At 55.1% G+C, this 14,551-nt stretch overlaps 2 protein-coding genes across 3 annotated transcripts in view; one reads left to right on the top strand and one right to left on the bottom strand.

The window, feature by feature from the left end:
- Nucleotides 1-8,705, top strand: part of Adgrb1 (adhesion G protein-coupled receptor B1) — a 67,888-nt gene extending 59,183 nt beyond the window's left edge. The window contains exons 25-28 of one of the 2 annotated variants that reach the window (XR_003377487.1): nt 2,771-2,842; nt 4,372-4,467; nt 5,817-5,856; nt 8,188-8,386. Coding sequence is in view for 1 of the 2 variants with exons in the window: in XM_026782504.1 (XP_026638305.1) it covers nt 2,671-2,842; nt 4,372-4,467; nt 5,817-5,871; nt 8,188-8,567 (703 nt within the window). In the remaining variant the exon portion in view is untranslated. Of the gene's footprint in view, nt 1-2,670; nt 2,843-4,371; nt 4,468-5,816; nt 5,872-8,187 lie in introns of both variants that reach the window. The other variant, XM_026782504.1, reaches the window with a different exon arrangement.
- Nucleotides 8,706-10,364: 1,659 nt separating this feature from the next.
- LOC101992308 (maestro heat-like repeat family member 5) overlaps nt 10,365-14,551 on the bottom strand; it is a 41,796-nt gene continuing 37,609 nt past the window's right edge. The window contains exons 27-29 of the mRNA XM_005354610.3: nt 13,884-13,950; nt 13,639-13,792; nt 10,365-10,559 (exon numbers count right to left, since the gene is read on the bottom strand). Coding sequence (XP_005354667.2) covers nt 10,365-10,559; nt 13,639-13,792; nt 13,884-13,950 — 416 coding nt within the window. The remainder of the gene's footprint in view (nt 10,560-13,638; nt 13,793-13,883; nt 13,951-14,551) is intronic.

The raw sequence follows: 14,551 nt of genomic DNA, 5'->3' as shown, positions 1-14,551 counted from the left end.
TAGAAGAGTAGCTGGATATGTATACAGTATGTGTGTGCCACTGTGCATAGGGATGGTGCGTGTGTGGGAGTGGGTGTGCTTATAGGTGTGTATAGCGGTTTCCATATGTGAGAGTTGCTGGGTGTGTGGACAGTGTGCTGCTTTGCATGGAAGTGCCCATGTGTAAGAGCGACTGGTATGTGTGCAGACGGGGAAGAAAGTGTGCAAGTGTGAACAGGTGAGTGAGTAGGTGTGAGCATGTGTGTGTGTGTATGATTGTTGTACCTGGAAGCATACAACCGTAAGAATGTACCTGGGCATAGACAAAGGTGTATGGATGTATGTTTAACTGAGATATGTTATCCCCAGTGGGTATGAATGTGTGTGTCTGTGTGGGTACTCAGGAAGATACGGCCCTGGGAACAAGATACAAAGAACAAGGGATATTGATCTCTGACTTGCCTGTGACAACATAGCTGTGTTCAGCATAGAAGGTCATCTTATTTAGGTCCCTGCCTCCTTCAGGTCATAGCAGTAGCAGAGACCCCAAACACTAACCCTCTCAGGTCCTCATGCTCAATCTCTGAGTAGGCACTGGAGCCCAGGACTCTTGGTGCCTCAGGCAGATATGAGGGCCAGGTTATGCTGGACGGGTAAGGGGATGTACATGGTATAGGACCCAACCAAGAGAGTAGCCTGTTCTGATGCTGGGCCCACACTGCTGTGAGCCCCAGTGACCACCTTTTGAATCAGCAGTCTTTCTGGGTGGAGTGCAGAAGAACTCGGGTCCAGCCTGAGCTAAACAACTGAGTCCTGGAATCTTAAAGGTCAGGCAGCAGCTGGAGGTGGTGACACCAAGGACTCTGGAACTCTTTTGGTGATCTGGGGTATCTGAGTCTCTAGGGAGCTTGTGACTCCTCTTCCTCTAGGTTCCTGGGGAAGTGATTTGGAAACTGGTGGACTGGAGGAGACAGAAATGGCAGGGCTGACCTTGTGGGAAAACAAGGGATCTCTGCTGATGGGGAGCCCTGTTCCTGCACCAGACACAGGTGACATGAGGTGTCACGGGTCTCTGCTCAAAGAACGTCTGCTTTGAAGGGAAGGGAAGGGGTTACTGGGCTCAGTGCTGTGGTGGAAACAAGGCTAGAGCTGAGAGTGGCCCCGCCAGTGACAGGAAGTCATTCACTAGAGGGCCAGCCTGCCATTGCTCTGTTCTAGCTTTAGGGACAGGACAGACTGGGGTTGGGAGGGGGAGATACTTCTGCAGCCATGAGGGAGGGAGGTGGAGTAGCTGGCAATTTGCAGGGAGACTCCACACCGTCCTCAGCTCCAAAAGTATGGGTGGGGTTGCAGGGAACCAGGAGTTGGGGCTTTGTGCCTCCCGTGGGATTCCCTCTAAGAAGGGGGTGATAAGTTGTATATTGACTGGAAATGGAGACTGAGGTACAGTTTAGGAGCCCACACTTCAGGGCATTGAGGAAAAGGTGGGTCATCACGATGATTCCTGGTTTGGGCCTGAGCTGGGGAGGGTGAGCTGACAGAGATCTGGGCGGGGCTGAGAAAGCCAGTCCTGAGTGCCCTGGCTACAGGTGGCTGCTATGTTCGCCAAGTGATGACAGCTGTGGTTGGGGGCAGGAAGCTCCCTGGGGTCAGCATAGCATGGCTTCACGAGGACACAAAGGTAGGCCTGGAAGAGGCCGTGGTAAAGGGCTACTGTGGCCTGAGATGTGACCTCAGAGGCCCGAGAGGTGAGGGTAGCTGTGCCCTTACAAGGCCAGACCCCAAATAGGACCCCCGCCGGGGCTATACTCTGGTGTGGTAAGAGTTTGGGGGATCCTCTGCCCAACTGGTTTCTCCCATAAGGCCCGCTTTCCTAGATCCCACTCCGTGTTCAGTCCCCTTCTCCCATCTGCTCCTTTGTGGGGGACAGTATGATCCCAAGAGAGAAGGAACAAGTGACTCCTGGAAAGGATGGGATATAGACAAGTCACAGTGGCTCCTGGGAAGCACAACAGTGCTGAGGCTGGGACAAGGCACAGTTCTCAAGCAGTCACATGTCCCATGGCCTCAAAGCAGCAGCATGTCCCCACCTGAACATGGGGGAAAGCTCGGTGGTTGCAGGCCAGATACTGATGGAGGAGATGGAAGGCTCAGGCTGCTAGGCTCCCTGTGCCAGCCAGGTGCTGAAGGTAGGGGTGGCTCAGGTTGGGGCCACAGGAGAGCACTGAGACTCAGGAGGTGAGCTGCAGCCCCGGAAGAGGAAGAACACCCTTTGTGTCTGTTCTGTCTGTCTTGGTCTCTTCTCTGACCCTCTGGCCTTGTCCAACTGTCCACTGTCTGTCCTGTCTCTCCCTCACAGTTTCTCTCTCTCCTTCTGTTAGTACTTCCCAAGACTCCTGTCTCCCACAGCCATCTTGTATTGCAGTTGGGGCCCTGGGTCTTAGGGTCCAGGGCTCAGGGCCTGGAAAATGGAATCAGGGGCTACCTTGCTCCGAGCATCTCTCCCGTCCCTCTGCCCTTCCTGTCTGTCACCCTTCTGTCACCTCCTGGATAGGGTCCACGTTCTTTCCTAAAGAGCTCCTCTACTTTGCTGGGTCCTTTGCAAGCCCTCAGGCCTGGGGATGGGGGAAAGGGGTGTCCTCAGGAGAGGTGGAGCGCCCACGGGGCCGCCCTGACGCCCTCCATCCCCAGGGCCTCCCTGTGGAGCTCCTGCGTGGTGTTGCCGCTGCTGGCGCTGACCTGGATGTCTGCCGTGCTTGCTGTCACCGACCGCCGCTCCGCCCTCTTCCAGATCCTCTTTGCTGTCTTTGACTCACTGGAGGGTTTCGTCATCGTGATGGTCCACTGTATTCTGCGCAGAGAGGTGGGCGCCCTGGGCCTGGGATCTACCTGTGTCCTCTTGAGGTGAACCTGTGCCCAGCATGTAGCCAGGGTTGCTGGGAATGGCTCCCTTTAGGGGATAGTTTATTTTTAAGGATAGCTCATCAGCTATGGGAGGTCTGTGACTGACAGAGCAGAGAAGGAGAGCCAGTACTCAGTGTTTGTAGCATTTTCTGAACCTTTTAGAAGGTGAGAACATGAGGTTCCTATCCAACTATGTCCGGATGGCCACCAGCAGGAGACAGTAAAGAGACCGAGTGGCTGTCCTGATCTCAGAGACGCTGCAGAGTGGACGGAAGTGCGTCTTACCTCATCAGACCAACTTCTGCTCCAGATAGAGTCAAGACATGGCTGGGGGCTAGAAATAGCCTGCTGCCTCCATTCTTCCCAGAATGTTCTAGACTGCTGCCAAGGGATCTGAACTGCAGCAGGTACAAGAGGAAAAAGCCCCCCCTCCCCCGTAACCGCAAGAACCAGGGACCTCAGTGGACAGAAGAGCCTGGGCTGGCAGGGCAGTGGTGAGGTCAGATGCTGCTGATCCTCTAGGGAGGCTCCTGAGGAGCACCCTGAGAAAGAGGGCTGCCTGAATTTGCAAAGGTATTTGTGAGGATATCACAAAGCCTGTGCCCGCCTTCCTCCTTCCGGTGCTAGTCATGTGTCACTCAGTTGTGGGAAGCTACTTTGCAGCCCCATTGCAGCGCACAGGGAAGAGTGGCTTCTGAGCCCTGCCCCTTGCCCTGGATGCCTGAGCACTACATCCACACTCTCATCTGCCCTGCCCTCCAGGTGCCCTGACTTGTAGCGCACGGGCAGGTGAAGTCTAGCCTCGTATTGTGAGGCCACTGATCTGCACTAAAGTCACACTCTTGCCCTCCGCTCCTTCCTCAGTGTTCTGGCTTCTTCAGCCAGCTGACACTCCAGGAAGTTAACAGGACAGCTGTCAGCAGCAGAGCATCCCACTAAGATGTGGCCCTAGTACTGGCATCCTCACAGAGCCTTGTCAGGAAGCTGAGATGTGACCTATAGCCAGAGGGCTCACAACTCCATGTTGGGTAGGGTGAGCACATGAAGCCCCCTCCAACCCTTGTGTATGGTTCCTGCTGCAGGTCTCAGCACCTCACTGCTGTCTCCAGAGCCTGGATTTCAGGATAGTGTTTGATCCTGCGTCCTTCCTCATGCTGATTCTATTATCCTGGGTGATGAGCCACCTTCTTCGACTTTTCTTGCCGAAATGTACGCTGGCCTTGTGGCTGGTCTTAGCCTTGTCCATCCAGCCTGCAGTCAGGATGGGTTCTGGGGTACTGACTGGCCCTGAAGCCAGGTACCTGCGTTAGGCTAATGTTCTTACAGTGACCTCCAGCCAGTGGAGTCTACAGCTCCTTCCCAGCATCAGAAACTCCAAATGTCTTCATCTTACATCCTCTCTCTGCACTACCGTGCTACAAGGAGGCTTCTTGCAGAGGGTGCCGTGTGGGGTCTTGACTCTCTGCTGACACACTTCCCCTCCTCCAGGTTCAGGATGCCGTGAAGTGCCGTGTGGTGGACCGCCAAGAGGAGGGCAACGGGGACTCAGGGGGCTCCTTCCAGAATGGCCACGCGCAGCTCATGGTAGGACTGATTGCCTGGGAATGTAAGCCTCTAGGTTCTCCCTGTGCCCAGAGTTCTTCTGGACCCTTGTAGCTCTATTAGGTGAACTCTGAGCCCAAGTTGAAATCCTTAATCCAGGGTTTTGAGCTGGGAAAGGCTGTTGGTGAGTTGGGTGGGGGCTGGTGTGCTTCCTTGCCTTCTTTAAAGCTGGCCCATCCAGAACTGTGCACAAGCTAACTGTGAGTTTACCCATACTGACTGCTTCAACTATGGGATCTAGGCATAGTAACTTCTGAGCAGAGCCCTGGGCTCTGCTGGCCAGCTTCTCGCCCCTCTGGCATCACCGGTGTGTTGTCCCAGATGTCCTGTACCCCAGGGGTGAGGCACTGGGGAGCATCTCCAAGTGGTGTCTACACAGGGCCAACCCTCTGGGTCTCTGCCACCATCTAGAGGGAACAGGTGTCAGCTGGAAAGGTACTTTGTCGTTTGGGGACACAGCTTTCCCTCCTCTTGATGTTTCTCCTGGCCTGACCTCTGACCTCAGGGGAAGACTGCCACCTTCCCAGCATCCTGGCTCCTGCATTTCAGGGAAAGACCTCCAGTTTGAGATTAAAGGCCAGACTGACCCCCCTGGAGCCCTGTGGCCTCTGGATGGGTCTTCTAGACCCAAGCTCCTAAGGTGGTCCTGGGTCACCACTATGGCCTCCCCAGCTGCTGTCTTCAGAGATGCAGTGGGGACCATGTTTCTGCTCTAGGGGAGGCTGGTGCTGGCCCAGGTCTGTGTCTGTCCCATGCTGTCTGTCTTGGATGGAATGGCAGAGGCTCTGGAAGCCCTGGCAGCTGCATGGCTTTGGGGGAGCATGGCCAGAGGGGCAGAGGCCGGCTGCTCCGTGATGCCTTGGAGGGAGAGGACGCATGGTTGATTGCACGCACACACAGGCAGACACAAAAACATGCATGGAGAAACGTGCATATGCTCCTTCACATAAATGCATAGGAGTGAACTCTGACTCATGTGTGAGTCATACACACAATACTCCTCTCAACATACATGTTCACGCTCACACAGTACAGTCCTCTGCCCTCACAAAGTCACATGTACCACGAGCACACAGAAACACGACCACACATGCATGTGAATGCTGACAGACACATCCATGCTTGCATAGACAAGCATACAGATGCATGGCCACTCCATGTGGCCCTTGGACTAATAATGCGGGCTGGGGTTCTTGGTGACAATATCAGCATACTTGTGACCTCTGAGGTGTGGGTATGGCTTTGGTGGCTCCCTTCCTACTACCCTGCAGGTTGCAACCCCACCAGCTACCAGCCTTATCCTCATCTTGCCCTTGGTCTCTGTCTTGCAGACTGACTTTGAGAAGGATGTGGATCTGGCCTGTAGATCAGGTGAGCGCCTGACAGGTGAGAGCCATGGTGGCCAGTTGGCCCATCTGCTTCTTTCTTTATTCCCAGCATCCGTGTGCCCTACCTGTCCCCATCCCACACCCGCTGCCACATGACCCAGCCTGGGCTCCAACCTCCGCCCCCCTCCAAGTCTTCAGGAATCCTATGGGTGTGAGCCCCAGAAAGCTGCCGTGGAGCCCATGCTGGGCTGGGACCATCTTTGGTACCCCTTCACTTGTCTGTCTGTCCCTTTTCCCCCTCATAGGGCAGAGCAGGTAGGCCACTTCTGTGTGAAACCCTGCCCTGCTCCTGCCTCTGCCCATACACTCCATTGTCACCTGCCCCTACCTGCCCTCCCTCAAGCACCTGTGTTCTGTGTTGTCTTCATTTCTTCATTGTTAACTTGGGGTGGAGGAGGGGCAGGTTGCACTTTGAGAATGGGAGACTTCAGTAGGGGAGGAAAGAAAGGGGTAGGACCTGCTCCTGGGACCCTAGGCTAATGCTGAGCTTCCAAGGTCAAGAAGGGACTCAGTGTCTCCCCATGTTGCCAGTGTCAGGTCATAGTATCTGAGGACCAGGGACCAGGGACCAGGGCAATAGCAGACAGTCTCTGGTTATGGAGGTGCCATCTGGCTTTACTCCATCTGCTTCCCAAGTGAGCATTGTCAGCTGCTGCCTGCGTGGGATTCTTTGAGGAAATAACCTTGGGATGGGGTAGAGAAGTCCTTCCCTGGTCTTCAGTGATCCAGCTCTACAGCCTAACCAAGATATGACCCCAGCAGTGGGGGTCGGGTGCTGGCCCACCCTGTTGGTATGTGCTGGGCTCCCTGTGCCCAGCGCTGTACCTTATAGAGCACAAGGTGCTGTGGGCTCAATGTAGCTGATGGTACATGATAGTGTAGTGTGTATCATTACATGCTAAGTGTCCATGATAGGCAGAGTCCCTGCTGGGAGAGGTTGGGATGAGCTATGTGTAGGCTGAGGAGGTCCTTGCGATGGTGTTGACCTTTGGAGATGGGCATACAGATTGGTAGAAAAGATGGCTAGTCTACTGCTGGGGTGTTGGGGAAGGGCTGGAAGAGGACAGTGCTGGGTGTCTCAGTCACTGTTCTATTGCCGTGAAGAGACACCTTGGCCAAGGCAGCTCTTATGAAAGAAAGCTAGTTGGGGGCTTATCTACAGTTTCAGAGTTTTAGTCCATTATCATGGTGGGGAGCATGGTGACATGCAAGCAGGTGCTGGAGCAGTAGCTGAGAGCTACATCATGATCCATCGGCCAAGAGACTGGGGCATGGGATGGCTTTTGAAACCTCAAAGTGCACCCCCAGTGACACACTCCCTCCAGCAAGGCCACACCTCCCGATCCTTTTCAAACTGTACCACTCCCTGGTGTCTAAGCATTCAAATATGACCTATGGGGGGGCCATTCTTATTTAAACTGCCATGCCGGCTGATAGTCTGGAAGAGCCAAAGGTTGTCATTGAAGGTGAGCTGGGAGTGGGGGACCTTTGGCCTGAGAAACTAGGATGTTGTGAATGACCATAATTGATGAGATGGGAAGACCTGCTGGTAGGCTCCAAGGCTGGGCTAGATGTGACCAGAATAGTGTGCAGACCTGGGCCGAGCTTCCTAAGAAGGGGGTGTGACCTTGCTCTAGAGAGTGCCCAGGAGGAACCAGTGTGCACGGCTGCCTTGGCTCAGAGCTAGTCTGGTACTCTACTGGCCAGTGGGGCTAAGCTGATGCACGAGTGACAGGTGGGGTGTATGATGAGCTGGAACCTACCGCAGATGTTCTACGTTAGGGATAACTATCCCAAGGGAGGTGGACGGCTGGGGACTTCAGGAAGGACTTTTTCAAGGTGGAGGGACGACCAAGGGCAGGAGAGCCCTTCATAGGGGTTGAGCTCATGTGCCAGGTCTCTTGGTCCTTGGGGCTGATGTGCCTATGGCAAGCACAACCTCCCAGCAAGGACTTGTGTGCCCTGAGTACTACAGGGGAGTCTGGACTCAATAGAGGAAGCTGTTCCTGTGCTTTCCAGCAGAGGGCACCCTTGCTTGCCTTTCAGAATTGCTGTGATGGGCTGTGTATGAGTGACTGTCTTTGGTTGTCGTGGGAGACAGGCAGACACTCTCATGGGCCAGCTTCATTGGAAAAAGCAAAGGAACTTTCTGGCTGTCCAAGTGCCAGCATGGGTGGGGTGGGTGTCAGGGCTGGTGTGGGTCAAGACCAGGGTGGCAGCAGTATTGGCCAGGCTGAGCCCCTGCTGCTGCAGACCAACCTCATGCTCTGACGCCCTCTTCCTATCTGCTGTCTTTTCCGATGCTCCCCATTAGTACTGAATAAAGACATCGCAGCCTGCCGCACAGCCACCATCACAGGCACCTTCAAGCGGCCATCACTGCCTGAAGAGGAGAAGCTCAAGCTGGCCAAGGGCCCACCCCCCACCTTCAACAGCCTGCCAGCTAATGTGTCCAAGCTGCACCTGCACGGTTCACCCCGCTACCCCGGTGGGCCACTGCCCGACTTCCCCAACCACTCCCTCACCCTCAAAAAGGACAAGGCCCCTAAGTCTTCCTTTATCGGAGATGGGGACATCTTCAAGAAACTGGACTCAGAGCTGAGCCGGGCTCAGGAGAAGGCTCTGGACACGAGCTACGTGATCCTGCCCACGGCCACGGCCACACTCTGGCCCAAACCTAAGGAGGAACCCTAGTACAGCATCAACATTGACCAGATGCCCCAAACCCGCCTCATCCACCTCAGCATGGCGCCTGACGCCAGCTTCCCCACCCGCAGCCCACCTGCCCGGGAGCCCCCAGGTGGTGCGCCCCCTGAGGTGCCCCCTGCCCAGCCCCCACCACCTCCACCTCCACCACCCCCTCCACCCCAGCAGCCCCTACCCCCACCACCCACCCTGGAGCCTGCACCCCCCAGCCTGGGGGATACAGGGGAGTCTGCGGCCCACCCAGGACCCAGTTCAGGTGCTGGGACCAAGAATGAGAACGTGGCCACCCTATCAGTGAGCTCCCTGGAGGTGAGGGTGGTTCGGAGTCTGCAGAGCAGAATGGGGGAACCCCCAGACAAGGGCTGAGGGCATGTCAGAAGTGGGTAGGGCTAGCCCAGGGCCAGAATCTTTATGTACTCAAGCCCATTTCACAGAGTCTCTGTGGTTAGCCTAGTGCTTGTGTCCTGGAGCCTTGTTCAGCCCTTAGGACATGGACTTGAGGTCAGGATGGGACCCTCGGAGAGCCCCTGCCCGCCCGCCCCCCAGGATTTGCCACCATCTAGCTTTCAACCTCTTAGGTGCAGCTAGCACCCTGAGTTCACTTTTAGGGGTTCAGCCTTATAGCCCCAAGATCAGCTCTCCTTAATCTGTGTAGCCTGGCTAAGCTGGACATTTCAGAGGGAGGACAAGGCCTGGAGCAGGGAGGGGAGACCTCACCGCACACAGAGAACTTGGGGTAGCTTTGGAGTAAGGACTCTGAGACCCCACCCACATTTTATCATTGTCAGGGGTTTCCCAGAGCACACCCTCTGGACCCAGAGCTGGACCTGTATTTCAAGGGAACAGGCGACCTTGGGTTCTTGATAGACCCTCAGCATGAACCCTGAAGGCAGGCTGGTGTTTCCCCCAATGTCAGGCAGGAGGGCCTGGACATGTGGTCTAGGCAATTTTAGGGAACTTAATGCCCATGCACACAATCCCTTTCTCCTGCAGCGGCGGAAATCACGGTATGCAGAACTGGACTTCGAGGTAAGTGCAGATGCCTCTCTCTGGACAGACAGGCTGGGTACTAGGGCCTTTTCAGCAAGTGGGAGCTGGGGAAGGGCTCGAGGTCAGAGCCCAGGGACCAACAGCAGGTGGGACAAGGGGGTGGCTGTGGATGCCCATCCTGGCTCAGGACTCGTGGCCCCAACCCACAGAAGATCATGCACACACGGAAGCGACACCAGGACATGTTCCAGGACCTGAACCGGAAGCTGCAGCATGCGGCTGAGAAGGAGAAGGAAGTACCAGGCGTAGACAGCAAGGTCAGGAGGGTGGGCTCTCCTCCAACCACCACCAATCTCACTTCCTTCTCACCCTCACTCCCTGGAGTCTTCCCCGTGATGGCTGTCCCTCTCAGATGTGCACCTGGCCCTGCCTTGTAGGTTCCAGACTGTCCATTCCCACAGCACTGACCCTGACCCCATCATGGGAGCTGCAGCTCCTGCCAAAACTGGGGTGGTGGGATGCAGGGGTTGCTGCTCTTTGGGAATCCCTCCCTCAGAGCCCTCCTCTCTCTCTTCCCTTCTCTCCCATGGATTCATTCCCACTTGCTCCTGCCCTGCATGCACTGCTGACATCGAGTAGCCAGAGAAACAGCAGACTCCCAACAAAAGGGCCTGGGAGAGCCTCCGCAAGCCCCATGGGACGCCCGCCTGGGTGAAGAAGGAGCTGGAGCCACTGCCCCCTTCTCCACTGGAGCTTCGGAGTGTGGAGTGGGAGAAGGCGGGTGCCACCATCCCACTAGTTGGCCAGGACATCATTGACCTCCAGACTGAGGTCTGAGCGGGCGGGCGGTGGCCCCGCACCGGGCCAGCAGGTGGGATGCTGCTCTGCCCGCTCCACCATAGGACGGGCACAGATGCGCTCGCAGTGGCGGGCCGGGTCCAGCCCCGGCCTCAGGGCGCTCAGAGGCGGCCAGACAGAGGGCCCGCGGTGCTGGGACCAGAGCCAGACACAGGACAGGAGGTGGCATGGCCCGCGGGCACAGGGCTCAAGAGGCCAGATGGTGCCTCAGACTCTGCCCTCCTTGGGCAAGCCCGGACAGGCAGGCGGGCGGCTGTGGACATGGACAGGCCTGGTGTGGCCAGCGTCCCCAGGATGCCCACCTCAGCCACCACTGCAGAGGACTGCCTGTGGCCCGCCAGCCTGGCTCCGTTTTTTAGACACCCTACCCCTTGGGAAGCAGCCAGACCCCCCCTCCACTCCCTTCCAGGACCCTGGGCCCCTCCCAGACCCAGGCAGAGAGCATGGTCCTGACCCAGAGCCCCGGGGGCAGGACTGAGACCACTCTGGAAAGGAGTGGCGTGGGGAATCTATTTTTTCTCTCCTTTTCTTTTCTTCAATAAAAAGAATTAAAAACCCAGTGCTTTGTGGTCTATTCTTTCTCAGCAGCAGCCTGGGCCCATTTAGCGGCAGTTGGGCTGCTCCTGCCCTGCATGCCTACCCATGACCCTCTTTCCCCCACCCTGTCCTGCCTTGGGTGCCTGCCCTCTAAGGGGTCCCTTGAGGCTGACTTACCTCAGTTCTCCACCCCAGAAACATTGGACTCCCTGGCTTCTGAGTCACCTGGAAAGACAAAGTTAACAGGTAGCGATTTTAAAAACAACCTGAATGGTGAAAGGAGACACAATGTCTGGAGCTGGAGTCTAGGGTCCTCCTCTTACCTGCAGCCTGCCTGAGCCGGTCTTGGACAGGCCTGCACCACTGTTCTGTTCAGCCCAGTACTGACTGCCTCTGTCCATCACTAAATACTTCCTGTCCCCAGGCCATGGTGATGCTCTCCATCCACAGATGGAATGTGGGAGGGAAATGTGTCATGGTCAGATCTCCAGAGACCTAACCACCAGTGAGCCACCTTCCCTGATGGTATCCCAACTTCAGCATTCTTGCAATTCCCAGAACTTCCAGCAGGGGGCAGCCTAAGCCACTCAAACGCAACTTTGGGACTACACAAACCCGAACCTTTGCAGACAGAACCTTCAGGTCTCCTTCAGATGGCAGCTTGAGCTGGAACTCAGATACAGACCATTGGCCCTGGTGGGTATGTGGAGCTCCTAAGACCCCAAAATGCCAAGAGCTGGAACAGGAGTACAACCCACTATGAATTGTTTTCATAACCTCACCTGAACCTTATTGCTATGACTCTCACTGTGGTCATGTCTTTGACACACACCCCACACGAGCATCATCCTTTTCAGCAGGCAGAGACAGGGTAGGAATTGGAACTGTTGCTAACAGTGAGCTCAGGTAATTGTGATGGCCATGCACACCTCTGGGTGCACAAACATGGGTGGGTGAATGGCAAGTGAGAAGTGACGTCCAAGGATGCTCAGAACAGGGCGTGCAGAGTCCAGCACAAACCCTAGCTACAGACTACAAACAACAACAAAGAATCAACAAAACAAAAATCCACCAATGTTTTGGTGAGATTTGACAACAAAATATGATCCAGCCTTGACCCAGGCCATGACTAACGTGAACTGTGCACACCTGTGAAAAATTTCTGCAATGGAAGGCTTCTGAACCATATCACAGCAACTCCTGCAGGTTTCGTGGAATATCACCATCACTACACTGCACAGTCTGCACAGAGGACCTGTCTTCCAGACCCAGAGGGCTTCCTGTGAGTTGGCTGGCCATGGTCTCCTCCTTGCCCCTGGGTATTAAGAAATAAAAGAAACTTGGAGGGCATGTGGGTGCAGGTAGGGAAGGCCCTGAGGTTCCAGCACCTTGCCTACACAGACGGTATGTGCATGTAGACCAGGTCTGGGGCTCAACTATGCTCAGACTTACCACTGTCCTCATGGAGTGACCAAGCATCCTTAGTCAGCTCCCTAACCTCCCTGTCCCTGCCCACTCAGCACCACCAAAGCACAAAGCCACAAGGAGTACTCCAGCCCTTCACACCCTCTACATGAAGGGAGAGACTCAGAATTCTGAGTGGAGACTGTGGGAGTCAACGTTCTGTCAAGATGCAGCATGTGTCCAGAGGCAGCTCTCTCCTCTGCAGGCCCTCCCTCTGGAGAGCTATTTGTGCTAAGAGATGCCCAGGACTCATGGCTGTCCAGGATTCTATCACCTCCCCCTGGAGTGACTCATCAGAGAAATTGCTGTCTACTTGAGGCTATGGCATAGGAAGCTGGCCAGGGAAGGCTCTACTCCAGCGGGCCCCTCTTCAGCAGGCTCCATGTTCATTTCAATCATTTCAAGGGGAGCCCTGTACTGAGTGCTGCCTTGGCCCGGAACTCTCGTGGGGACAGGGACCTTTCCATGGGCCTCTTTCGGTTCCCTTTGTTCTTCCTCCAGCTCTTTGGAGTGCTATGTCCCTGACACCCAGCAAGCAGGGTCAGATCTTATCTCCAGGGAGGAACAAGACTCAGGGTGATTAGAGGGTGCTGCTGGTATCTTACAGGGCGGGAGGGGTTGTGCCTGGAACTTGGCTCTCCTGGCACCATTGGCTCCCCCAATAGTTGTCTTTCCCGAGGGCACCGACACCATCCTCAGTTGCTGATACCACCACAAGGCTCCTGCGGTTGTGGTGGCTGGGACCACCACAAACTGGCTGGGCCCTCTAGAGAGATCTTCCTGGGCCCTTCTTGCATGGCTTGGCTAATCTAGCCTCTCAGCACTAGTGCCACCCATTTTAACAACCTGTCACAATGAACCCGAGACACTGGAAGTAACAATGGACTCTTTGGGTGACCCATCAGCTGCCTCATACCCTCATGGACATTCAGGAAGCCACGCGGAGCTGGCTCTGTCACCCTGCCCCTGCCACCATTAGTACTACCTGGCCTTAGGGGAATATGTGGGACTTGTGATTGTGGTCACTGTGATGGCTGGAACACCTTGGGGGCAAAGATAGTGGTGTAAGTTTGATTTATAAACATAGAACTGGAGATTTTACTGGTGATGAGGGTGGTGATGGAGATGAGGATGATGCTGATGATGTTGATAGTAAGGTTAACAATAATAGTAATAGTAATGGTAAAGGTGATGTCATGAAGATAGTGGCCATGATGAGGGTGAGGCTGGTGATGATATTGATGAGGATAGTGATAGAGATGATGATGGTGAGGCTGGTGATCATGGTAAGGCTGCTGCTGGTGGTGATGGAAATGGTGGGGGACAGAATTATGGTGGTAATGATGATGATGATAACAATAAGACTAATAACAATGGTCATGGAAGATCAACTGATAGTCGTGATGGTAACAGCAACGATGCCAGTGAGATAGGGGTAGCGGTGATGCTGGTCACGTGATGGTCACGGTGTGGCTGTGGTATTCGTCCTGGTGGTGCTGAAGACAGTCAGCTACCGTAATCTCTGCGGAGGACAATTGTGCTGATGAGATCAGGACCTGGGATCTTACAGTTCATTGTTCCTGGCTCCTACGGACTGGAGAATGTGAAAGGAGGGGTGTGTGAAAGGAAGAACACACGAGGACAGCAAGTCTCTGCGTCAACTGGGGGTGCAGCCAGTAGGAGCAGCTGCCAGCAGGTACTGAGCTCCTATCAACACCCACGCCCCTCAGATCCAGAGGATGCCCCTCCTTACCTGCTTTGGTTTGCTCATCCCTGCCTGTGACGGAAGTGAGCACTGCTGGAAGGGGCCTGAGCAGTGCTTCTTGCTTTGCCTCTGCAGTGACTTCTCTTCCGCTTCCTGGGCCCAATTTGGCAGAGACTTCACATCTAACCTACTTGCCTTGTGCTCCATTGTTGAAGCGTTCCTGTTACCCTGGAAAACTCTATCCTTCAGTGCCCACCCATCCCCCACTCTCCTCCCCAGGCTGGCCCCAGGTGGGAACAAACGTACAAGGTGATACTACTGGTCTAGGACTTGTTCCAGAATCTTCTACTACATAGAATCTCCCTCCTTTACTCTACCCTCGGACTTGTTCCAGAATCTTCTACTGCATAGGATGTCC

Source organism: Microtus ochrogaster, chromosome 15, assembly GCF_000317375.1.
Source record: "Microtus ochrogaster isolate Prairie Vole_2 chromosome 15, MicOch1.0, whole genome shotgun sequence".
NCBI lineage: Eukaryota > Metazoa > Chordata > Mammalia > Rodentia > Cricetidae > Microtus > Microtus ochrogaster.
The sequence above is the reverse complement of the archived record's forward strand: the minus strand, read 5'-3'. Positions and strand labels throughout refer to the sequence as shown.